This window comes from Emydura macquarii, unplaced genomic scaffold (assembly GCF_026122565.2).
Source record: "Emydura macquarii macquarii isolate MOO-44397 ecotype Brisbane River unplaced genomic scaffold, CSIRO-AGI_Emac_v2 contig_2994, whole genome shotgun sequence".
In the NCBI taxonomy this organism is placed as follows: Eukaryota; Metazoa; Chordata; order Testudines; family Chelidae; genus Emydura; species Emydura macquarii.
In genome coordinates this window covers 444,785-470,839 of record NW_027133131.1, presented here as the reverse complement: position 1 = coordinate 470,839, position 26,055 = coordinate 444,785, and the positions used below count along the sequence as shown (strand labels likewise).

At 41.4% G+C, this 26,055-nt stretch overlaps 1 protein-coding gene across 2 annotated transcripts in view; it reads right to left on the bottom strand.

Annotated features, from left to right (window-relative positions):
* Positions 1-26,055, bottom strand: part of DIP2B (disco interacting protein 2 homolog B) — a 112,896-nt gene that overhangs the window by 40,849 nt on the left and 45,992 nt on the right. The window contains exons 2-6 of one of the 2 annotated variants that reach the window (XM_067529708.1): positions 23,492-23,563; positions 10,578-10,706; positions 7,374-7,499; positions 4,045-4,257; positions 760-909 (exon numbers count right to left, since the gene is read on the bottom strand). In XM_067529708.1, coding sequence (XP_067385809.1) covers positions 760-909; positions 4,045-4,257; positions 7,374-7,499; positions 10,578-10,706; positions 23,492-23,563 — 690 coding nt within the window. Of the gene's footprint in view, positions 1-759; positions 910-4,044; positions 4,258-7,373; positions 7,500-10,577; positions 10,707-23,491; positions 23,854-26,055 lie in introns of those variants that run through there. The other variant, XM_067529707.1, reaches the window with a different exon arrangement.

Below are 26,055 nucleotides of genomic sequence, written 5' to 3'. Positions count from 1 at the left end.
CTCACAGAGTTTTACAGAGACCTTCCTTTCCTGCTCCATGTACTGTTCATGAGCTTGACCTCTGCACCTGATGCTTGACATTTACCAACAAAATATCAGTAAAATTAAATAACCTGGCACCTTCCAGGGCTAATCTGTCAACAGCCCTGGGGACTGGACTATTCGGTACTGAGACTACATACATCAGCAGTGCAAGCTCCCCACATGACCCGTCACTGCATCAGCCTCAACAGCTATCTGAGGGAGGAGTGGGAAGCGCCCAATCACTTCTTAGACACTCTACTCAGATTGCCAACTGGGAGGCCCTTGGTGTTTGTTATTTTTGTTTGTCCATCAGGAGCTAGACTAAAGAAATTCACTTCAGAGGCCATCGGATAGTACTGAATGTAAATCGCAGGGCAGGAACTGAGTCAGCAATCGAGACAAGAAAGTGTGTGAATTCCCATCCTCAGAGACATTCAGTCTCCCTGAAAGGCAATTATAACCTAGTTTCAGGCACTTTGGGGAAAGTATTAACACTGCTTCATCTCACCAAGCAACTGTTATTCTCTAAAATAGCTATGTTGAAGATAGGCTCTTGAGAACTCTAAGCAAGTGACTTACATGGCAGGCACTTAAAGGTAACAAGGTGTGTGTTTGTGGAGTCTGAATCAGTTTAGGCACCTACAATAAGTGTAAGCACATTTTGCAAGCCATACACATCACTGACTCCTCCCACACCTAGTGTTCTAATTTATGGGTACTCAGAAGGTTCCTTACCATCGGCAGTGTCCATGAGACTAGACCGATTGGATCCCTTGTGCATGCCTTTCACGATTCCTGATGGAGGAAGGTCAATAGTTGCTGACCGTGCTGAAGAAGAGGATGAAGAGGTAGTTGCGGTGACATCAGGAGGAACAGAGAAATTCTCTGGAAAAGGGAGAAAACTGATATTCAATTTAACGTGCACCTTCCATTATCCAATGGCTCAAATAAAGTGTCAATTACCACTGTCAGCCACCGACCTCAATAGCAAAATAATGCTTTGCTCTTCTACCATGGCTTTTGTGACAGCACCTCAGGGTGATTTCTAAACATTATTTAACGACCCTGAGATGGCATGCATTATCCATCTTGCACAATGGAAAATAGAGGCACAGAAAGACTGACTTTCTCCAAGTCATGAAGCAACTGACACAGGTCAAGCTACTCCTACACTAGACCACGAGAACTCTCTAGACGCTTTTTTTTTTTTTTTTTTTTTTTTTAAATAACAGTACCTAAAGTACTTTTAGATCAAAATTTGCCTTCAACTGGTCGAACTCCTAAAACAGAAAGCTGCTGTGTTCTCTCTCCTGCTAGAATCAAGAGCTGTAATAATGTCTCACAATGAGTTACAGCTTTGTAAACTAAACTAGAGGGGAAAAATTGGTCATAAATGCAATCCTTAGAAAGAGCTTGGAAAAGAAACATCATGCTGGGTTGTGATACCCTTCAATTTCAATAGCTAAGCAGGGTGGAACCTGGACAGTAGTTGATAATAGACGTGCAAGAAAAACCTGTGCTCTTTATGAAGTGGTACTGGTCTTCCATTTGTCAGTCCTGAGAGCCTCGACTTTACGGGGCATTTTGTTACAGGAGGTCTGGGCTTTCAGATGAGATATAAAATAGAAATCCACTTGCAATACTTCAAAACTACAAGGTCCTTTGTGCAATAGCAGGAGTGTTAAACCTGGCTCTGCTCCAGTTAAGCTAAGACTCCTCTGTGGGTTTAATTGGATATGATATTTTTCACTTTACCTGAGCTGCCACTTGGTGTTGCTGTGCATTGTTAAAGTACAGAAGTGGCTGCATCAGATTCATATTTATTGTCCTACACAAAATACCTTGTTAAACCAAGGTTAATATTACTGAAGAAATATAACCCTTATGTAAAACAACTAGAACATTACTATAAAAGAATATAGGCATTGAACACACTGGAAATAACCAAATTAAGGTAATTTTCATAAATACTCCATTACTTTTATAATTTGCACTTTATGTCAATATTGATATATGAAGATTCATGTAACAATCTTAACACTGGCCTGTAAAACAAGTCACACAACATTACTAATATCCTGCGCTATGAAAGCTAAGACAAAAAATTTTCCGCACACCAATGTGATTGTTAAGCAAATGTGCGACCTGTACAGGCACTAGAATATCAATAAAAATTACCTTAACTGGTTATTCCTATTTCTTTACTGCTTACAGTTTCACATTTCATTAATGGTGATGCTGTAGTTATGCATTTTGCATAAAGTGTTATATTAATTATTTCAGCTACTAATTAAGATATACAGAATTATAACAACATCGTTGTTTTTCTTTAAAGAAAAATCAAGAGCCCTGCAAGTTTAAACTGGATTGGCACAGGAGCATGAAGTTTACTGCAGCACCAGGTAAACGGCAGTAGTTTCCATGCAGCTGGTGCATGACATTCTATAGTAGCAGCAGATCTGGGGCACTGAGGTCCTCCACTTCCTATAGATCTTAGCAGTGCAAAGGAGAGGAACCTCCCACCCACTTCTTAAGAACAGCAGGGCAGGAGGTTCCACACTTGTACATCTCCTATGACATGCAAGAAAGGAGGCATACGGGAGAGGCGCATCACGCTGGTGGGGAATGTACCTGCTTTGTAGCTCTCCTAAGATTAGTGGAAACAAGGTGCTTGTTTCTGTTCAGCTTGTGCAATGTTGACCAAACAGAACTTTTTTACTTCCCTCTCCAACGTTTTGCAACAGTTTTGATGCATACAATTTTAGGTGCTGGCATTTGATGAACTTACCTATTTCATGTTACCAAAGCAACCAGTTATGATGAAAAGATTGCTTTTATTTATTTTAAACTAACATGCACAAGATCTGTTGGGCATCATTTGAAAACAAGTGCTATAAATGTATGTATTATTTTGGCAATAACTACATAGTTGCGGAATAGCTAGCAGCTTTAATTCATTATCAGAAAGCTGATTCTTCAATTGCAATATTTTTTGCATTTCTCAATTTTAAAGTACCTCTGTGCTTCAGTAAAGCATTAATTATACTGACTACCTTTTGTGTGCGATTTCCCAAGTTTTCCATCCCACTAAGGAGAAATAAAACATCAGCAATATAAACATCAAAGAAACAGAGTAAAGTGAAACTTAAAATCACCAACTCTTCTATGAATTGCTGGCTCCAAACCAATTAAGCCAAAGCACAGAGCACATAGATACAGCTATTCCTCTGGGATGCAGTAATAGCCTTAAGAGCATATAAAAAGGAAAGACAAGCAATGGAACAAAACAAAAAAACACACCCACCCTGAAATTTCATACAGCAGCAGCAGCAGCAGGGAGCACCTCAGAGCATCAAAAAACTGAGCCTGGGGTATCCAGATCTGTAATTCCCCCACCATCCCTCTCAGCAACATGGACGGCTAGCTTGGAAAATAGTCAGGGCTTCAAATCTGTGTCAGATCTTTAATCTGTGAGGTTGCAATTCCCTCATGATTAGCTGTGTGCATTTGTTTTTTTGTTTTTTTTTTAAACAGTAAATACTAAGGTAACAGATTATTAGGGTCTATATTGCAAGTAGAATTTTTAAAAAGCAAAGTATTTACCCCCAGTTGTTTTAGGAAAAGATAGAGCTGTGACATGCCACAGAACATGAAGGGCAAATTCACCTCTTACATTTGGCAGAATTGTTTATGCAAACAGTAGCTTCAGGTAGTTGCAACGATAATTAACACCAATTTGCAGAAAGAAAGCTATTCCAGCTGAGCATGTCAACATTGTAAGTGCATCCCTAGGACCTTTTCTACACCAGCAGGCTCCTATTTTCCTCTGACCAACTGCACTTTTCCAAACTCTTATGCCAAGTTCAGTGGTAGTGAGACTACTGAAGCCCAGTGAGTTCCACTGAGATTGAATGATGCCTTACTTCAAATTTTCCTTAGACAATGGGGGATTCTAACTTTGCGAAAACAGAATCTAAACTTGAAGCAATTTTAGTTTTGCTATTCATACTCAGCTCCTACCTATTCGAGTATTGGCAAATACATCAGCTAGTGACCCACTTGTCCCTTTGCCTTCTCCATGGGATAGTGTAGAAGACGCTGATGAAGATGTGGATGACCCCTGAATAGATCGGTTGATCCAGGACTCAGCATTCTGTAAGCTCTGATGCAATGCAGCAGAAAGAGCAGCCTGGCGCCTTAGTGACCCCTCATCCTCAGATGCAGAAGACGTGTCTGTGTGGAATCAAAACAGAGAATCTAGCCTCTTTGGAAAGCACATTGCATGTAGCATGCTCCTTTGCCACTGACCTCCTATTGACAAAGGCTCCCCATTCCTAACATGGAGGATACTCTTTAGAGCAGTGTTTCTCAATTGGGGTTCCGCGGGAACACTGTTAGGGTTCTGCGAGCAGCTGTTCTCCACGCCGCCGAAAAAGGGAAGATGTCTCGGATTTTCCGGCGGAGGGTATCCAGTGTAAGTGTAATTTAATTAAGTAAGAAATGCTGACCTTTGCTTATTTCGACATTTGAAGACTGTTAAGAGTTTGGGGGGGTTCCGCAATTATTTATGGAGTTCAAAAGGGTTCCGTGGCCAAATTTAATTGAGAAACACAGCTTTAGAAACTTGGGAGTCCATAAGATTACATAAGCCAAAATGGAGATAAAATTTGTTAAAGAAGCAAACATCCCCAGTTTGAACCAATTTACTCCTGTTTACAAAGAAAAACTTGCAAAGATAATGTAACCCTAGTCAGACAGTTATCCCTGTCATAGGTAAACCCATTTGTGCATTCCTTTGTCCCCCATAATTGTTCCATTCAAACTCTACTGGGCCATCTGCTGTGTTGCTCAGCAGCAGTCATTCTGAAATGGAAAACTAGGCATCAGAGGATCAGGCTGTGTCAGAGATGAGCTCTGGGAAGGAACAAGTTTGTTTGGAGATATGGACAAATGTCTGTAATGCAATAACTATTTTGCAGGGATATATACAGAGAGCAGCACTTTTATGCCAATAAAGCTGCTCATGCATGAATACCTCTCCCTTTACTGTTGTACATATTTGAACAGCGTCTAGAAAAAAAATCATATGACAGGGGGCTGCATCCTCCTGTGCAAGGAGACAGGTATTTCCTCTATTATGAACCCATGAGCTAAGAATACAGAGATCAGAAGAGATCTCACATTAGGTGCCATAAATGTGCATATATATAAATATACTTTAGACTTTGGTGTTAAATATTTTAGTGTTCTGAAAGCAACTGGTCTATAATCCTGCCCCTTAGTAGTCTCTCAAGCCATGAGTCAAACTTATATCACAGGCCACCTACTTGCCATGGCAAGATACAGCACCTAAGTGGAAAGAGTCTGCAGTTAGAGGCTAATGCTACAAATCAATAGAATATTCTAATGTGTTCACACAGCACCCAGGACTCTCAATGGGCCCATGGTCTTTATACAAAAGTTGGGATAACTAAAATAAAAGAAGAGACACATGCAGACATGGGGAGCAACCAGTCAACCAATGGGATGGGGGGGGGGGGGGGGGGGCGGGGGGGCGGGCGGGCGGGCACGACCCCGACCACCACCACCAGGAATGACTAACAAAATAGGACAAAAATAGCTAAAGTTGGAGTGAGTCTAACAGAAAGAACTCACCCCAATTTGAGGAGGGGAGGGAAAGGATTCCACAGATTGAGTCCCTCAGGCAAAAAGATCCTGCTGCCCTCCCAATCCAGATGGAATCTCAAGACCACAAGTGATAAACCAGTCTAACTCCATGGCCTTAGAGAGGTGTAGTGTAAAATGGGGGCCAGATTATTAAGGGTTTATTGTACCTATGAGCAAGACAATGAATCCATTTGCTCAATGGCAAGTGTAGATCCCCAGGGCTGGCTAATGCCATTTCCCTCCTCTTATACCAAGGAGCAAGTGGACAGCTGTTGAATTTGTATTACAATACTGCCATTTTAAATAACATCACAAAATTAGGAAGGCCTGGGCAAATTCAAAAAGACAAGTACAGGGACAAAATATGGCAACAAGTCAAAATCTGAACATGGAATTGTATATGATATGTAATTGAGAACTTGATCCAGAGTCCATTGAAGCCAAAGGAAAGGCTCTCATTGGGCTTTGGATCAGACCCCAAATAGGGAACATGGCTCACTTTTGGGCCCAAGCAGTGAGCACTGGCACAACAGACACTGCCAACAGTAACAGAGAGTCACTCTGAAAAGATATCTGGGAAAAGAACAAATCATTTAAAGTAAAATTCAACCTCAGAATAAAACAGAGCATAAAACATCAAATTTGTAACTAAAGAAAGGAGCAGATAATCCATGCCCTGCAATATGGCAAATGCATTTTGCTATTCACAAGAAGCACAGCATTTGGAAATTCACCTGTCAAAGATAATATATTCAGTATAATAAACCTAAAATATAACTCATTAAACAGTGGGGCCTTTGTACCTGTTGAAGGAATAAGTTTATCAAAAGAAAACACATCGTTTAAGGCTCTACATTGAACAGCTTCCCCTGCAGCTGTAAATAGACACCATCAAGCTATTTTAATTTGTTTTAACTTAATATACCTGAAATTAAAATAACTTGATTTGAGAAAGGCAACAAAAACTGTTTTTTGGTTATTGGGCTTGTTTTATTAGCTTTCTTTATTGGATCAATTATGCAATTAGGTGCATTGTAACAATTCAATTACCCAATTTGCCAGTCCTTTAAAAGAGTTTTTAATGACTTAAAATTGGTTCTTAGGAGAGCTGCCATCAGTGAGGAATTCAGTGTCTCCCTTTGTTCGTGATATTACTAGACCCTGCTAAGTAGAGCTAAGAGACCCTGAGTATTCTGGGATCCCAGAAAGGCTTAGTCCACACCTCAGAATGGTGCATCGTTGTAACCTTTGGAGAACTGTACTAAGCTATGGAGAACTGGCGCCTGCTTTTGAATGCTGTGTGTTAACCTTAGAAAAAAACAAAGTTGTTTTAACTCCTTATGGATCAAGAGACAGAAATAGGGACTAGGGAAGAAAAAGAGAAACTCTCAGTCCAAGAAGGTGCCTCAGCTTTCACAACAGGCCCTTTTTAAAAGGCCTTGGAGGATGAATTATTTTCACCTACTATAAAGCACTGCTGAGATATCTGCTTCACAAAGGAGGGTTACTCAACACATATTCCCTGAACATGCAAATCACCAATCACTTAGATGTGACAAGGGAGCCATAGGAATTACATACCAGCTAAAAGTGCAACAGGATATTTAACACTCTTTGTACAACTTCAGCCTCCTGGCTTGGAAACTATTAGGAGATTTACCAAGCCCCCTCAGAATCCTAACCTGGGGGTGTGCAGACATCAGCTGGCGATTGTACAAATGTGGACCGTCTTTTAGTTGGCATGGGCAGGGCCATCTTCTGTTCTTTATGTTTTGCCAATGCTGCTTGAACTGCCTCTGTGTGGATATCTGCAAAATGGAAATAAGAGCTCTTAGTTTTGCAAAAGTAAAAACATATTAGGAAGACGATAATAGAGATAATTTTTCATGTGGTTTTAAAATGAGTTGTTCACATATACTATAGCCACCATCCTTCCTTGCCCTAGTACATTCTGTCCAAGATCTCACAGCACCTTCACAAACAATGAGTTCAGCTTTGCCACCCCACTTACGACATTTCAATTTTACTGATGGGGAAAATAAAACACAGTGGTTAAGTGATTTGCCAAGTCCAGAGCAAACTGGTGGAAGAGCCAGAAACCTTTGTTCCAAGTATCCTGCACTAACCATTAGACCCCTGTGTCTCTCTAGCAACTATTTTGTAGCAAACTGCACTTCTGTAACCCTCCAACCTCCCACCCCAACCTGATTGTTTGTCTTAACCAACTGTAACATGTCTTTCAGACTACAAGCTTTGGTGTAGGGCGCTCTCTTTTTCCATTTCATCTTTGTACAACACCTAGCACAATAGGGTACCAAACTGGTTGGCCACTAAGCAATACCACAGATTATTAATGAATAAAAATGCACAGGTGCCAATGCATCATAGAACTAATCAGCTTTGAAGTATTTTAGAAGATCTGACACATTTAGCCTTTTAAAAAAGAAATCTGATGTAGTTTAATATTTTCCACTGTGCTATATTAGCAAAATCCTACCAAAGGCTGCTGGAAACAAAACTGGGTCATTACATTTTAAACATCAGAATATAATGAATAAAAAGCGTGTCCTGCTTTGCACATTCAGTAGCAGCCTGCCCAAAGTTTTAACACAGAACTTCAGAAGAATTACTGCAATTATTTAATGGCAGCGCCAGGGAACCAGCCCATGGGTTCCAGGGAACTGTCCCCACCCCAGTGCCATGAACCAAACTCGTAAGTTTAGGAATCAAATATTTTACCAGAGCACAGTAAGAGAAAATAAAATCTTGTTTAATCTGTTGCCCTCAGAGGAAAATAAAAGGGAAATTAGAAAGATGTTGGCCAGAAGAAGCTGTCAAAGCTGCACTGATTTTTTAAAATAAAAAAAGACAAATATTTATTTGTATTCCCTCACCCCCCACAAATCAATCTAAATACAAAACAAAAGCCAGTGAAATACTGTTTCCAACCATTCTCTGATGGAGGTCAGAGATTCTTCAGTCTTTTGAGGGCAGTTTTATGGGAATAATTTCAGAAAAGTAACAGGGAAAAGGATTTTGGAATCCTGGATACGTGAATGGTTCCAAAGTGACCTTGGGACTCTGGTGCCAACTATCGTGGCATACATCACTGGATTGGTAATCAGAATTGTGATGGGACAGGGAAGCCTGCAGTGGGGGACAGTCAATTGAATCAGTGTTTAGCTGTTGGCATCAGCCCTTATGAAACCTAAATAAATCTCACAGCACAATACTACACAAAAAATATTGTTGCTGCTGCTGCTGCTATTTTTTTGCTTTTATAGGGCCTTCCATCCAAGCAGCTCAAAGCAGTTTACAAAAGTGATTTAAGTTTCACAATCCCCCTGTGAGGTAAATATTATTCCTTTCACACACATGGGGAAACAGGCATAAAGTGGTGAAGTGACTTAGGTCATATCTACACAACCGATGCCACAGAGGCATAGCTATAGAGCTGTAGCTATGTTGTTGTAACCCTATAGCACAGATGCAGGCTACAGCAAGGGATGGGGTTTTTCTGTTGCTGTAGGAACTTCACCTCCCCATGTGATGGTAGCTACTTTGTGCCACTGATAGATTGTGGCTTTTCCTGAATTAGAAAATTAGGGTATTTTAATACCCATGTAAGGGTCCCTGGAGTAGGTACATTGTATACATTCTGCATGCCCCATTGAGCAAACAGCATTTTAAAACCCTCATAACACCAACTGAGCAGCAAATCCAGCTTGAAACTGTAAGTGAGAACTGGCATTCTGCTTCTACACATCCGACCCCCAGTCATCTTCCTCCTGAGCAGAGGAGGAAATCAGCAGCACAGGACGCATCCACTTTTCCAGCACCACGAAGGTGCTCGCCATATGTGAGCAGATAGGAGACCAGTTCTCATTTTTCAGCCTCCAGTGCACATGTTCCTGTCAGTCTGATTCTATAATGCAGTTTGTCTGAGGAGCAGCAGGTAATTCAATATCACTGATCTGAACTGGGCTTTGGTTGCCCTGTGCTGTTGAACACAGATTTTTTTCCTAGGCTGGTAGGTGGCTACAGCTAAATTAATTCCAACACTATTTTGCCAATTATTTCAGTGCTAACTCCAAGCACTCAGCCATCCCTCTGGGTCTGAGGGGCTCTAAAGGTATGTCTACACTGCAATTAAAAACCAATGGCTGACCTATGCCAGCTAACTCAGGCTTGCAGAGCTGTTTAATTGAGATGTAGACATTTGTGCTTGGGCCCGGGCTCTAGCGCCCGGCCAGGTGAAAGGGTCCTAGAGCTCAGGCTGCAGCCCAAGCCCAAATATCTACCCTGCAATTAAACAGCACCGCAGCCAGGTCCCGTGAGCCAGAGTAAGCTGGTACGCACCAGCTGCTGGTGTGTAACTGCACTGTAGACATATCCTAAGGGAGCTCAGTCCTGGGCCCATTCCTCACTACAGATAAGCTAAACTGTGTTATTATCCAGTCATTGGCCATCAACCAATGAACCTGCTGTGCAGCTGGAGCTCCTTTAACAGGTGAAGAGAAACTGGTTACTCAAGAGCTCCCTTCAGAGGTGGCATTGGACGTTTCAGTTCATTTAGTCTTTCCAGAGTGTGCCTATCTGCCTCCAGTCACTCACAAATATGGACTGTCATCTCGTGACATTCTCTTCACTTCCCAGCTAAACTCAACCAGGAGGTAAAGAGTCATTTGCCCTCCCTGATCAGCATTCTTTGTTCCTTGATTTTCATTAGAAACTGCAGGCCCCTGAGCAACCCTGGTTTCTAGACACACTATAAGCAAGACAGGACTTTCAGCAATTGAACCACTAACTGGCTGAACCACTCCGACCAAATGATCTGTAATCTCCCATTGACAAAGGTCTCGGAGGAGCAATTGCTATACCCTTACCAGACCGATAGCGTTCATCTCTGGCTCCTCCAGAGCGAGCTCGGTGATACTTGGATGATGATGGTGCTGAAGTTGCTGCTGGAGCAGGTGTCTGATTTCGGGGTTCCTTTTGTAATGCTGGATCAACTCCTGGAATACAAATCCACAACTCTTTCAGAGATTAAAAAAACAAAGCAACCTTCTTTTGGACAACATTAAAAATCCATTGTTACCTGCCAAATTATCCACATGGAACAAACAGCTTAGCACAATGGGCTACTGAAATTAAGGTTGCCAGCTGAGCTGTTCAGTAAGTATGTTTAAGGTCTTGTCTAAACTGGGATTTAGCCATTGGTGCAAATCCTTAATACAGGACTTGAATTACACGGGTATAGCATGATCTGTACCAGAGCGGTTTACCCTTGCCAGCATTACTGCATCATTGTGCTTTTTAAAAATGATACGTCTTCCTCTTGAGATTTAAATCTGCTTCTTTGGAAAAAACATTTCTCCACCAAGATAGATATCTAAAGAAGGAATTTTGTAAGAGAAGTATAAAGAAGGAAAGTCTGATCTATTGCAACCATTTTTGATCATTATAATGCATAACACTTAAAGAAAGTGGTTTCAATCATTAGTGAAGAAACTAGCTACATAGAAGTCCTAATTACAGCATGTTTTCTATAATTCATGCAATTCTCCAACATAAATCCTGCAATTTTATAAGAGAAAAAACTTTCCACTGTGAGCAAACGTGTCACAAAAGAGCTTTAAACATAGCATTGCACCCTTCTTTTGGAAAAAAGCTACCTCTTTAAAAATAGCTGAACGCAGTTTGAGTGAAGAACAAGCAATCGAAATAAGCTATTTTTATTGATAGGTCACATTCAGTAAACAGGAAGGAAGGAAATTGATTCTTTCACAAAGACAGCTTGTCTTGTAGAACTAAAAAAGGGCAAAAATTGTTTGAATTAACATGAAGGGCTTGAAAATATAGTTCCGTGTTTACAGCATAAAACTGGGGGGAAAATTCTGGCCCCAATGAAGACAATGGGAGTTTTACCATCCATTTTATTGAGGCTAGGATTTCACCCAGGGAATCAGGAATCCTGGGTTCTAGCCCTTCTCCTGCCATTGACCTACTGTGAGATCATGGGCAAGTCACCTCACCTCTGTGTGCCTTAGTTCCCCCACACGTACAACGGGGCTAATAAAGGATGATATACAAGTGCAAGACAGTACATTTCAGTAGCAGTTCCTTATTTGATCCCACTTGCCCAAAACTACAATCAAGGTATATAATTTACATGTTAAGCATACACTGCTCATGAACAAGCCAACATCACTCTAAACTGAATAGTCCATTAATACAGCGCTGTAATTACAGTTTTCTTCTGTCGTTTTAGCTACTAATTAATAGTCATGGAGGGTATCGGATCAATGTTGCATGAACAGAGGATTTACAAGAATAGATCAAACTGCTTTAGTATGTAAATAACATGATTCCAAAATTAGCTAGAAATCCCAAAAGACAATATTTATTTGTAACGTGGTAGTTTAGCCAGTGACTGCAGAATTTGGATGTGAAAGTTTTGGTAAGTATCAATGCTGAGTGGTAAAAATTTGGGGGTCACTAACCCACCCCTTTAATTTGTTATTGAACAGAATAAAATAAGTTTTATGTCAGTTAATATAAGGATTCAGGTATGGTCTCCATCCAGAAATTTAAATTATCAGAAATAAAACAATAGCTACCAAATGAGTACCACAACAGATCATACTTCAACGCCCTTCATCGGAGGATTTTGAAGCAATTTACAAATATTAAGCTTCAACCACTCCCCCAGGAGACAGACAAGTTCTCAATGCACATATGGAGAAACTGAGGTATAGAGAGGGTTAGTGACTCATCCAAGCTCACGAACTAGTTAGTGGCAGTGATGAAACTGACTAGGCAGCCAAGAGAGGTCTTACCTGCCATTTTGCAGACTAGAACCTCAGTGATGGTACATTTGCATATACTCTCACAGGTACTTCAATACGATGGCTAAGGATGTAGTATGAATCTAGAGCTGGTCTATACCATAATGTTTACTGGTAGAACTATATCGCTATAGTACCAGTATAACACCTTGTGTGGACACTCACATTCCCAAATAAGAGTGGCGGAAGGAGGCTTAAATACATGCATGAGTAAGGATAATACTATGTTATGGAAGTCATGGATTCTGTGATTTTCAGAGACCTCAGTGATATTTTCTGCTTCAGCCTTGGGATGGTGGGGGCCGGCACGGTCAGACAGCAGGAGCTCTGCAGCAGAGCTCAGGATCTGATTCCCCACTCCCCCACTTGGGCTTCAACCTCCCCCATCAACCCACTTCCCCCATTATTTTTAGTAAAAGTCACAGACTCACGGTCTTCCATGAATTATTATTTATTGCCTGCGACCTGTTTGTGACTTTTATTAAAAATAACCGTGACAAATAACCTTATGCAAGAGGCATCCTGAGAGTCTCACGTGAAAGGGCTAACTGAAGGGGCAAGCCTTATTTTCATTTAACCACTTACTGGGCATAGAAGTTAAGAGCATCAATGAACAATAAGCCAACTGGGAAGGGAGGAAGTATGATTTGTGGAAAAAGTACAGGACTGGGAGCCAAGAAAGCTGGATTTAAATCTGGATCTGTACAACTTCTGTACTTAACTTGTTTTAAGTCTACCAATTTGCAAAAAGGAGTCTCAGAGCATTCAGCTGCATCTCTGGGGACCGTAGGCTAATTTAATTAATGTTTGTAAACCACTTGGAGATACTTTATTAGCAATGCTTAGATATAGATAATTTAAAATTCAAAACAAGTGACCGTAACGAAATAGCTGCAACAATGGACTCTGTGTATTCATATCAGCACTGTCACCAAATGAGAATGTCACCATTTTGAAAACGCAGCTGAATGCTACTTACTTATCAGGGACAGTGACGCAAGAGTGTTACTCTCCAGCCCAGGCCGGTAGCCTTGAAAAGTTTTACTATCTGATGTGTTTTCAATGGTTTCTGTATAATGAGTCTGGTTGTTTGAATCTAGTTCTCTGTTCCCAGGTGGTACACACCAGACACTCTTCCCTAATAATAATTGGCCCTATACAACATGTTTCATTAAAGGTGCCAGCAAGACTGAACTCACTCCTCACGGCCCTAGAAGGGGACCCTGATCTCAAGATGGAAATACACTGGCCAGGAAGCTTGTGCTATTGCTGCCCATGCTAAATTGCTTTGGAGGATGAAGAGCATTTTTAAACCGTTCCACACTGTTACTTTGGTATCTTTCACAAAGCACCAACTGCACACAATATTATAGACTTTTAAAAAACTTAAAACACTGAAAATAGTGAAAAGCCTGGAATATGAATGGGAGAATAATTACTGTAGGAAATTTAATCTGTCGATTAGAACAGGTCAGTAGATGATGCTGTGAGCCTTATTAGTGCCAAAGCAGCACACGTGCCTGTGCATTACCAGGCTCCCAAATAAAAGTCACTGTTTTATATTGCCCAATCCTGAAATTAGATACATGTGGTAAATTCTTACACCTGGGGGAAGCCCCATTGGGCCGCTGCAGTCATGGAAGGAGCTGTGATGCAAACCATTACAAATACAGGCTCAGGGTCAAACTGTAAGCTCCTCGGGCAGAGACTGTCTTCTTTTGCTTTGTACAGTGCCAAACACATCATCTGGGCTTAAAAATGAAAAAGCAATTTGAATGCCAATGACAGTCAAAGGCATCCTCCTTGGGTACCTATCGAAATAAACGCTTCTTATCCAAGCTACAAATTAAATTGAATTACAGGCTGAAGAACTGCACTTTTGCTTAATACTTACCCATGTTTGTGTCTTCATCATGAACAAGGTTTTATTCAGACCCAATGAAAAGAACTTCAATAACTAACGAAGCAACTTAATGCTTCCTGTTCATTTGACAATTTATTTAGGACTGTAAGTACCCACTAGATGTCAGCAGCACATTTAAATAGCATTCTTTAAAATGAACTATTGAATACACATTAATTTCTTGCTTCCGAAATGCAAAAGCTTTCTGTTTATTCCACAGGACATCACAGTATAGGCATGACAGTTCATTTGCACAGGGATAAAATGTATCTCAAAGTGACATGAAACATCAAGATCTAGTTCTTTATTATATAATAAAAATATTTAAACAATATGTATGAGTACAAAATAATATAAAGCCCATAAGCAGGATTCAGAGACCTGGGAGTACATCATATACAATTACAAAGTGCTCTGACAAAGCAGCAGAAGTGAGCTAAGCTTGGCAGATGTTGAATACTTTATTTAGCATTCCCTTTAGAATAATCCTGCTACAAGCTGCAGTTTCTGCTGGCAGGATCCACATACACCCAGGCACCACGATGGTCGTGTTTTATATGGGTTTTATAGGCTGTAGTTGATGTTTTAATTGCCATTTGATTTGAACTGAATGTGCTGCTCCTTGACTCCCTCCTTCCCTCTCATGTCAGTAAGGGGCAAGAGACACTTTATCGATAAAGTGATTTTATATAAAAGAGCCAATAAAAAATCATTCGTGATCAATAAGAATGCCAGAACAGCCAAGCTGGAGAGTTACACTAGTAATAAAGCCAGAGACAGGATAGGGTTCATTTGACAGAAGAACAAACTAAAGAGAAGAAAAGCAGTTAACCTGCAAGTCTGTGTAAGGAATTGAACAAAAGTGCCAGCGTCTGAGTTGCTGTTTGGTAAAGTGATGCAGCCTTGGCACAGCTATAAACCTATAGAAACAGCGTGAAAAGCAAATGCCTGTCTGCGGGGTCTGCAGGTCAGTTTGAGCACCATTTCCTCAAAGCAGGGGGTCAGCCCCTTTTCAACAGCAGACATGTTGCAACAGGTTCAATTTGAGAGTATTGTTCCTTCCCCTCCATATTTGGGAGACTAAGAACTCCTTGGACATAAAATTTTGGCCTGTTCTGCAGGCGCCATCAGCCAGAATAATCTCAAAATTATGCACATGGACAAAATTATTTGACCTAAAGGCGAAAGCCAGCTGATCTGCATCTGGGGGAAATTCTGATGCCATGCAAGGGTAAAAAAATCATGTCCTGGATTAGAATTTTGGCTTTTCTTTGCAACTGTGACACTCACTCCAATTTAATGGGAGCAAATAATTCCCCATTTATGGAAGCTGCAAGTCAGATCTTGTGAATGGTGCAACTCTTTAAGCCAATGTTTTTACCTGGCGCACGTGTCATTTACATGGTTAGACAGAGCAGTGGTTAAACCACTGGTTGCTGGTCTACTATAGACGCTCCCACCAGGAATAGTGCATGGTGGCATGTGACACAGGATGGAAATGGAGAGCTCTGTAGATTTAGACAGGAAGTAAGTGATGACCTGCTCAGGCAGGGGGAGGGAAAAAGCTGAATTTTACAGAGTTTTTTAAAGACCATGGGACTTGTAACAGAACAAACCACAGACAGAGGTGAGCTAACACACACACACGGATGTTGGAAAGAGGACCGGGAGGGGGGGCGGGGGGGGGGAATAATGCTTAGTAAAGCAAGAACATGAACTAACAGTCTAAGACCAAGGAAAAATGTAGGATGAAAAGTACAGAAACTTGTGGGACCAAATGACAATACACACTCATGGAATTGTGAGTGTTTGTAGTCTGGATTGGCCCTATAATGGTTAAGGCAATTAGAAGGACACCGACAACTTGAAATTTAGTCAATTTAAAGAACCAGCTAAAAATAGCTTCAGCTCTTACCTGGGCCAATTTCTGTAGATTAACAGTCAAATTACCCTTTTCTTTAAAAAAAAGTTCCCCCCTCCTAGTGTTGCAACACAGACCCACACAAACAATGGAGCAAACTGTACCAGGATGGGGGGGAGGAGGCACACAATGAGAATGACTAGACACAAAGCAGCTCTAGGAGAGTGTCAAATCATAACAGTCACCCGTGATGCTGCAAGGAAGTTACAAACACTGCAGCAGTGAAGAGGGAGGAAATGGACAGCCCAAGTCCTCTCTCTCTCTCTCTAATGCAAGCGAAATCTAAACACGCAGAATCATATTTATCTTGCCTTTTCTTATACACAGCATAACATTCAGCACAGCAGACCACCTAATGAGCAGGAACCTATCCATGGCCATCAAATGGCTTCCACTGCAGATTTAGTTCCTATCCCAACTCATTTTCATTTTTTGAATTTCTCCCCGTCATACTTCAAACATTAAAAGCAAACACATTTAACTAAACTGACCACAGCAAACAACACAGGCTTCCCTCCCTTCCTTGCCAGATGGGGAACCTCCCCAGTCAAGATCAACAGTCAAATATTTCACCAAGATTATTGCTGTAGGTTCTGAAGGACTGTTTGCATATTAAATGGATACAACTGGGGTTCTGCTGATTCAACTTCTGTTTTCTTGTTCAGTCCAAATAAAATCTTCTCTTTGGTTCTCATGCTATTAATTTTGTTTTTGCAATCTGTCAGTCTTTTAATATCAAATCTTCAAGGAATCTGCACTACATTAGAAGAGACTGATCAGCATAAACAGAGGAGAGGGGATTAGCTCTGAAACACCATTTTAGTTGCATGTTTCAGGTTATTTAAATTTCTTGCTTGTGGGCATCAGTATGGGAGTCTCTGCAAGGCTGGTCTAAGACTGGTCTATGCTGATGGGGCTAGTGACCATGTAAAATGCTGTTTCAGATAGTTAACAGAAAAGCTAACACACTTTATTTCTATTGATTGAACTTTCTGTTTGTCATTAATTTAATAGTGAAGTATAAATGTATTTATCCTGCCTGGGTGACCTTTCCTTATATACTCTTATAAATGAGGTATGGCTGGTGCTGCGGACACTGTCAATAGAGAAATCCCTGAGGCTCCTGCCACATTGATAATGCTGTGTCGTATCAGTTTAATACCTCCAGTAATATCTCATACTGCTATACACACTCCTTCTTCCATTCTACTCTACATGTCCAACATCCTCCCTATCCTACCCTCTACTCAAAATCCTCTTGAAGGTTTACTTCTTCTGTAAGGCATACAAAAAGCAGAAACCACCAAAGTTGTCAGCACTATAGGCATAAAAGGATCCCAGTGGAGTGCCATATTTATCTCCCATTGCTTCTCACGTTGTCTTGTGTATCTGGGGTATAAGCTCCTTTGGGCAGGAACCGTGTCTGCTTATGTCTTGTGCAGAGAGGGGTATGGAACACCTTCCATATGAGGAGAGAGAGACTGGGACTTTTCAGCTTAGAAAAGAGACAACTAAGTGAGGATATCCTAGAGAACTATAAAATCATGACTGGTGTGGAGAAAATAAATAAGGAAGTGTTATTTCCTCCTCATAACACAAGAACTAGGGGTCACCCAATGAAATGAATAGGCATCAGGTTTAAAATGAATAAAAGGAAGCGCTTGTTCACACAACACATGGTCAACCTGTGGAACTCTTTGCCAGAGGATGTTGTGAAGGCCAAAACTATAACAGGGTTCAAAAAAGTACTAGATAAGTTCATGGAGGACAGGCCCATCAATGGCTATTAGCCAGGATGGGTAGGGATGCAAAACCATGCTCTGAAGTGTCCCTAGCCTATGTTTGCCAGAAGCTGGGAATGAGTGGCAGGGGGTGGATCACTTGATGATTACCTGTTCTGTACATTCCCTCTTGAAGCACCAGGCACTGGCCACTGTCAGAAGACAGGATACTGGACAAGATGGACCATTGGTCTGACCCAGCATGGTCATTCTTATGTTCTTCCATGCTCATAATTATCAATACAGCCTCTATCTAGCAGGATACTATGTCCCACACTGCCAGTGGGAGGGGATTGATTTCTAACTGGTCTTTCCTCTGTCTATCTAGTGGTGATCCCTTGTAACGGTAGGCAGTGGAAAGCCAAGCCTGTCTTGAGTAGGAGGAGGAGGAAGGGGTGGGTATCTTAGCTCACCCAAGGCTCCATTTCATATACTTCCGACCCCTCCAAACCAGTGTTCCAACGCTCACATTGTACTATTCTTCCCTGAAGCCTCAGGCTCTGAGGGTACAAAGGTAACTCCTTTCAGCAAGGGGCCCAGAATGAGGGCTTTCTTCATTTGTTTGCTGTTTACCTACAGGGGTTGATCAGCTGCACTCAGGATAATTTTACTAGGTTTGTGTGTACTTCAGAGAGTGAGAAAGTAAAGCCTTTGTGCAGAACAGCCAAACATCACCTTCCCCCTGAAACAAAGTAGTTTACATTTTAAAATATATTCCCCATTCTGTTTTGCATTTTAGAGCTTTGACAAACTCTGCTTTGTTCCTAATCGGGCGAACACATAAACCAAAAATATACAGACACTGGATCCATGTTCATTAAACGTTACTCCTGCATGCACAATTCTTCAGTTCTTTACACAAGGAACCTTTTGGAACAGTTCACTAACTTTCAGACTTCCATGTGATACAAGGATTGCTAGGCAATTCAAGAAACATTAACTGTATGCAAATCAAGATGCTCTGCCTGTTCTGTCACAGAGATGTTGCGGAAATCTGTCAAAGTCAGAAGTGCTAAAAGAAAGCACCTGCACATAGTGCAATGGGAACGGAGAGAAGTCCAAAATAAAGAGTAAGGATCAGCGACAGTACAAGAATTATTTTGAAACTTAAAGGTGGCAAAAATTCTGGTAGAGTCAGACATCTGTTTTGTTTGCAAAATTCCTTGTTCCCCAAAGATTTGCAAGCCTTTAATGCATGTTTTAATGGAAGTCTACATGACAATCCCCCATAAAGTAGTTTCTTGTTTATGTGAGAAGGGGTAAGAACAGAACTCTATGCAATGCAGACAAAGGTTTTGACAGTAAATCAGGGCTTGGTGAATATAATTTCCTTTATACATAAGGAGAGGATTCTTTTGTCCTATCCATAGGAATTGATTCCATAATGCATCATCTCAAAGAGCAATAAAACACACTCAGCCAACAATGTGTCTGGTTGCAAGAGTTGCTAATTTTAGCAATGAGGTTTTTGTGCATTTGCACTCCCTGAGCCAAAAAGCTGTATATGCTTTGCCAGGTGTGCAGCAATCTGAAGAGGACAGGAGCTCATTATGTTAAGCAAAGGGGCAAATATATCCTAGACCACAAGAAGAACCAAACTCAAGTGACACATTAGGTGCTGTGTGTGTCCTCTACAGACCTCCTAATGCTAGCAATAAGCATATTTATTAAAGAGCTCTGCAAAATATTGCAAATGACAGAGATAATATTAGAGGAAAATGCCATTAAAGCCAATGGATTTGCCTTGCTTATAATGTGTATTTAGAAATCCATGTCAGACACTAATGGAAATAAATCCAATATCATTGGGTCATCACGTGGATCCAGAGGTTTCCAATTGTCCACCCAGCAGGAGAGGATTTTCTAACATACAGATTACTATGATATCATTCCAGTTTTTCGTGTGTCCCTTGCACTTCTTACAGTGCGTCTCATTTGACCCCATCCAAAATAATGGGCATCAAGGCGCAACTCATTGGGAGCCAATTTCTTCCTACCATGCCAGCCTAAATCCAGCTGTGCTCATTCTACCCGCAAGTCAACATGTGGTCTCTAAGAAAATTTTCAGTGTCCCTTATTTGAACTGCCTCTTTCACCCTTTCTGCAAGAGTGCATACTTTGCAAACCGGTATCCCTGTTAACCTTTCCCTTTCCAGCCTCCATCTAGTGGGAGGTGGCTAACCCCAAGGAGAGAGAGCAATTCAAGCAGATAGCAAGCACCTATAAAAGGCTCACTCAGTGACTTGGAGCCTTCTGGTGGATACCTGTGTCCACAGATGGAAGGAGAAATCAAAGACATTGTCATTCTCTCATCCTCTGTGGTGCACATTTATCATAGCTGCAGCACACTTTTTCAATGTCCTAAAAAAGCATTCAGCCACTGCTGCTCTCTCTCTCTCTCTCCAATAGGAGGCCGAAGTGTCAGGCCTACACCCACAAAGCAGTTCGCTCCCTTTCCATTTCACGTGGCTGTTTGTGGCTTAGGCTAACAGCCGTTCCTTTTGAAGTCACATACCATGGTATAAATACAAATTGAGATTGTCCCTTTCCATCTATTTTGGTCCATGCAGCATTCATCTCAACGTTCACAAGTAGCACGTCTGAGGTCATGTCTACACAGGCACACTCACGAAAGCGAAGGCAAATCTTACTTAAGGTGACGTCACACCTTCCGTTGATTCACCTTAACTTTCCCAAATATCCACATGTGGGCAATCCCTTAATATGTATGAACTGTGAAGTCTCTTAAAATAAGATTCTGCTTAGCCTCTCCAGCAGCTGTCAGCAAATGCAGAGTGGCAAGAGTCAGTCCAGGACCATAGCTTCAGTGTGTTAACTTTTGCAAAAATGGATGCTTCACTAGGAAAATGAGTTTCTCAAAAGGACTAACATTAATTGTCCTAGTTCAAACAGGGAGGCAACTCCCAGAGGCAGTGTGTGCCCAGTCCACTAGGCCAGAGGTAGGAGAAAGGGTCTCTCAAATTCTAATCTTGACTTTGCCACTAACTTTCAGCAGCACATCACTGTATCTCTCTGTATCTCAATTCCCCCCACGTGTCTGAAATGGGGACAACGTCTTACAGAGTGATGTGCCTGAGCATTAGTTAACATTTGCAAAGTACTTTAAGAATGTAACCTGCTAATTAATTGCTGAGGATTGTTACAGTTTTCTTCGGCAGAAGAAAAACCAATTTTCTACATGCCAGCAGAGAGGAAAACATCAGACCTAAGGGACTGATCCTGCTCCGCTTATGCATGTGTAAAACACACTGAAGTCAATGGGAGATTTGCCAGAGTAGGGACTGCTCCCATAAAGAGCCACAAGACTCTCAGAACAGCAGTAGTGAATTCCACCTTAATTAGTGACAAGCTATCTGGCCCTAGTTTCTCCCCATCCTCTGTCTTGCTCTGCTGCCTTGAGAAGCGCATCAATTAGTGCAGCAGGACCACGCACAGTCTTTCCAGACCTTTTTTCCCTCCTGATTAAACATTTTCCAAAACAAACATGTATGTAAAGTGACAGGCACAAGGGACAAAGGACCACATCAATGCATACAGAGCTGCCTGCAGAACTCCTGCTATTGGTTCTGGCTGCTGCACACTGAACTCCATGCCATGAGCAAATCTGTAAAGAGAAGCAGCTTGAAGGTGTGAAAGGAGCCCATCTACCCCAACTTCCTAAGGGCTAAAGACTCTGCCAGAGTATGCCCTGAGTCAGAGCCTGCAAAATCTGCTCAGTGGATCTCGACTTATAAGGACTAGCATGGGTTACAGACATGCCATTCTATATTTCTTCATTAATACAATGATGATCAATTTGATGAGGTAACAACCAAGTCTTAAGAGAAATTTCTATCAAACAGTTGTCCAGTCAGGCACCCCTCAGTTGCCTATGAAAGTCTCAAAATTTAAGGCCAAAATAGGATTTTTGCTTTTATTGTTTATGTCCATGAATTAGCTTGACGACAGCATACTGTGTGCCTCTCCATAGCCTTTGTGTTTAAAATATTTACTGTAGTAGTAAGTCACTCCAGTGTCTACGGCTGGGGAGACAGCTCCAATGAGTGCGTACTTGAGTTACTGTCCTATGAACAAAGAAGAGGCGAGAAATCGAAAGGAGAGAGAGATTCTATACCAAACAGATGATACAACATGACAATGACGGAATTTTTTTGTTTTGAGCTCCAGCTGAAAATCACCTGAGGTAAAAAGAACTGATGCCATTTAAAAAGAAAAAAAACAAACAACGTGCACATTCACAATCTACTAAAAGCAGCTGCTGACAAGCTGACATTCAGTCAAAGCCCTTTAACCCCTACCCTTTCTGGCATTAGTTCAGTATCAGTCAACTACAGTACAGTGCCTGTCACACTGATTCACTCCTGATCAACTGCAAAAACCCAGAAGCTTTATTTGATTTTTAATAGTTGAAGAATCTTCCCAGTGTATCAATAGTGCAATTATTTTTGCGTTAAGTATCCTGCTATTAATTGTTGGAGGTGCTCTAGGCCTTGCCCTAGAAAGGCGTTTACAGTTATCCATCTCTAATTATCCTACACTCATAGCCAGCCCTACTCCTAAGGATCTTTGAAAGAAAGAAAATGAATATAAACAAAATGACAAGTGAATTCAGCAAGTCTGATAAATACGGTAACAAGGCCAATTATGAAGATATTAATGCCTCTCTAGCAAACATGAGGAATGGCTTCAGAGAGTATTTGTAGGGCAGGACTTATGAACTGGCAAATTAACTTTGGAGTGAAACCATTTTTAGGCAGTTTTTTGTAGCTTGTCTTTTGACAAAAGCCTTGTGTAAGTTCCAAATGCAGAAGCTTTCCTTTTTCTCCAAATCATGTTTTACTGCACTGAACACCACTATCTCAGATCACAACAGCAGATGAAGCTGGAAACCCATGGCCTAGTCTGGTGAAGCAGCAAGAGCATATGGGTGAGTGTTTCTATGGCACTCATCAGCACAGATGTGAGGTACTCAAATACTAATGTGCTCACCATGGCCCTGATCCCATCTAAGCAGGCAGAACCCGTCTCCAATACAGAGCCACCTGATGGGAACTTTCAGGAACTCCTGAACTGGATGTGAATCAGCAATCTGGAGGTGAAAGACTCTATTCCCATGACTCTATTGCAGTCATCTGGCCCCCTGCAATGGAATTGTTAAACAGCTAAAGCAAACAAACTACACTAAGGCAAGGGCAATTTGGAATTGACAGGCAAGTGATCCAACCCTCAGGCCCCATCTTCACTTTATAAAACCCCTTTAATGACAAGGCTGATGCAGTAAATCATCATAAAATGCTCTTAATCTGGACTGAGATATGGTACTTACCTTGTGTCTGCGGGATGTATGGAGCCAGCAGCTTTGCCCTTTTCTTCTCATACCCCTTCTGTGTGATGTCCCCTAAAGCAAACAGGAAAGTCATGTTACCTTGTCCTTGATGTGTTCTGTTGCAAGAGGATTTCAGTTGCATAGCCTTGCAGCACAACAACGGGGCTCGGAGAGGTATCCGCATATGTGCAGCAGGAATTACTTCGAAGAACCAAGTATTTGTCAAGGTATTTCAGCCTTAGCCTTTATTCACAGAACTGAAAGATGGAAGCAGATCACTAGGTCCCTGCTGAATCAAAATCCTCAGCCAGCGCAGGAACGTTCCCTGCGGTGCATTTTTCTAAGAGCCTAGAGTTTCATTTTAATTCCTTCAAACAATGGGGCTTCCATCTCTTCCTGGATAATATATGCCACTTAAAGGGGGTGATTTAAATCAAAACAACTGGGATAGCACTATAAAAACCTAATAAGAAAAAACGACTTACTCAGGTGGTGTGGGACAGGCCAGCACAAGGACAAACCCAGACACCATCAAATGGGAACAATTTCCCTCTGCTAAAGGGAAGCAGGGGGAAAGGGCAATAGCAAAGGCAGAGCTTAGTCATAATAAACCAACCAAAGAAAGAGGCTCGCAGTGGACCCTAAAGAGAGCCGACAAGGGACTATGATGAGCCCATTCCAGAATGAAATGTTTCACCCTGAGCCAAAAGTAAACTTAGAGACAGACCCAACCCAGGTGACTGAACTGCCAAGCAAGGATGGGCAGACCCACTCTAGCAAATTGTACTGTCCAGCAAGCATTTATTGTGCACTGCAACAGATCAGTTATTAGGGCCTTATATACCAACACTAAGACCTTGAATTGTGTCTCCTGCCTTACTGATACCCACTGCAGTTCACACAGGCAGAGGGTCTCTATCTTTCTATTTAATGGGGAGACCATCACTACCTGCCTCAGGAGTGCTGTACTATGTAAGTGCTTGAAAGTCCACAAAGGGAAAGCATCATACAGAGTGCAAAGAAATAAGAAATCTTTCTAAAACTACTAATCTGTCTGACCACAAGAAGTACCATCTGGTTGCTGTCTTTTACTTTAATTTCTAGCATTACATCTGAACTGCAGAAAAGAGACTGAAACCTTGAAGGGATTAAAACAAAAAACCCTTGAAGCATTTCAAGCTTCTTTGTAGCTTGGCCGGCACTTGTAACCTCATCTCTTAGGAGCCAAAGGTTGGAAGTGATCAAACACACAGCAGGGAGAAAACCAGAAATCTTTGGTAATATGGAGTCTAGGCAGAACTAAGGCCAATATCATATCATATCATATCAAGAAACCACTGATCACTTACAGCACTTTCTCTTTACAGTGATTTGTTGTTGCCAAGTAGTAAATTATCAAACACTATCAACAGGACAGGGATAGCCCAGGCCACAGGCCTGCAAGGTTTCCTGACATTTCCCCACCGATGTCCTTCAGCTCTAACTTGGAGGGTCTCACTTTAGAAATGATTAAAGGAGTTTCTGCGTGGCCAATTCAATCCCTGTCCTCTTGGCTGAAATTGCTGCCAAAGGGGCCAATCAGTATCAATTAGACAGGTGATTTTGTGGCATGGACACTTGTTCACTATGAACTGGAACAAAATCACTTCATTTACACTGAAGGGATAATCTCAATACCAGGTGTGTGGCGTTTTTTTTTTTTTTTTTTTTTTTTAAATAAAGCACCTGGACTCAAGCCTCAGTGCTGAATACAATGCTTTATGCTGCCTGGTGTGTGTGTACGCATGCATACATTAAATTTTATCTCAACTTCTCTCTTTTATAGCATTTAAGCCAGGCCTCGACAAGTCCAAACAAATCAAGCAACAGAAAGTTAAGATGTTCATGAAGCACCAACCAAGCACCAAGTACAAGTTTATAAGTCTGATTGCAATATGCAGCTGGTCAAATTAACCTAGCTCATGGGAAAGGTATGTAAGTATAACAAAACTATACCTTCAAAAACAGCAGCACAGAGACAATTTAAGCGTTTTCTTAAATGCTACAATGCTCTGTTCTGTTCAAAGCACTGGGAAAGCATTGTGTTAACATTCACAAGTACAAGGCATCAACTGTAGGTTTTCCAAGAGATTATTTTCTATAAATTTTCAGAGGCCAGCTTTTGAATGACTGTGGTACCCCCATACCGGATCTATCAGGGGACAGACAAACTGAAGAGGCTGCCCTTCCTATCTTAACTGGAAGACCCTCCTGCAGAGGGGGCAGAGATCTTTTCCCTAGAAGCCTAGCCATTTACTTTTACTTGTAATTCACTATTTGGCAACAGGAAGTTTCTCTCCTTCAGATCTAACGGGTACTCTTTGTTAGTGGTTTTACACTGTATGTAATGAAACACCACTGCAGATTACAGGAATTACTATGGAGAGGGGTCTGAACAGAGCCACCAGCACACATTCTGATACCTGCACACCTGATTTACAGCTTGTTCATTTGTAATGATCAAATTTCTTGTTAAAATCTGGGGAGGAAAGGATGCTAGCATTATCACTCACTCAGACCAGTCA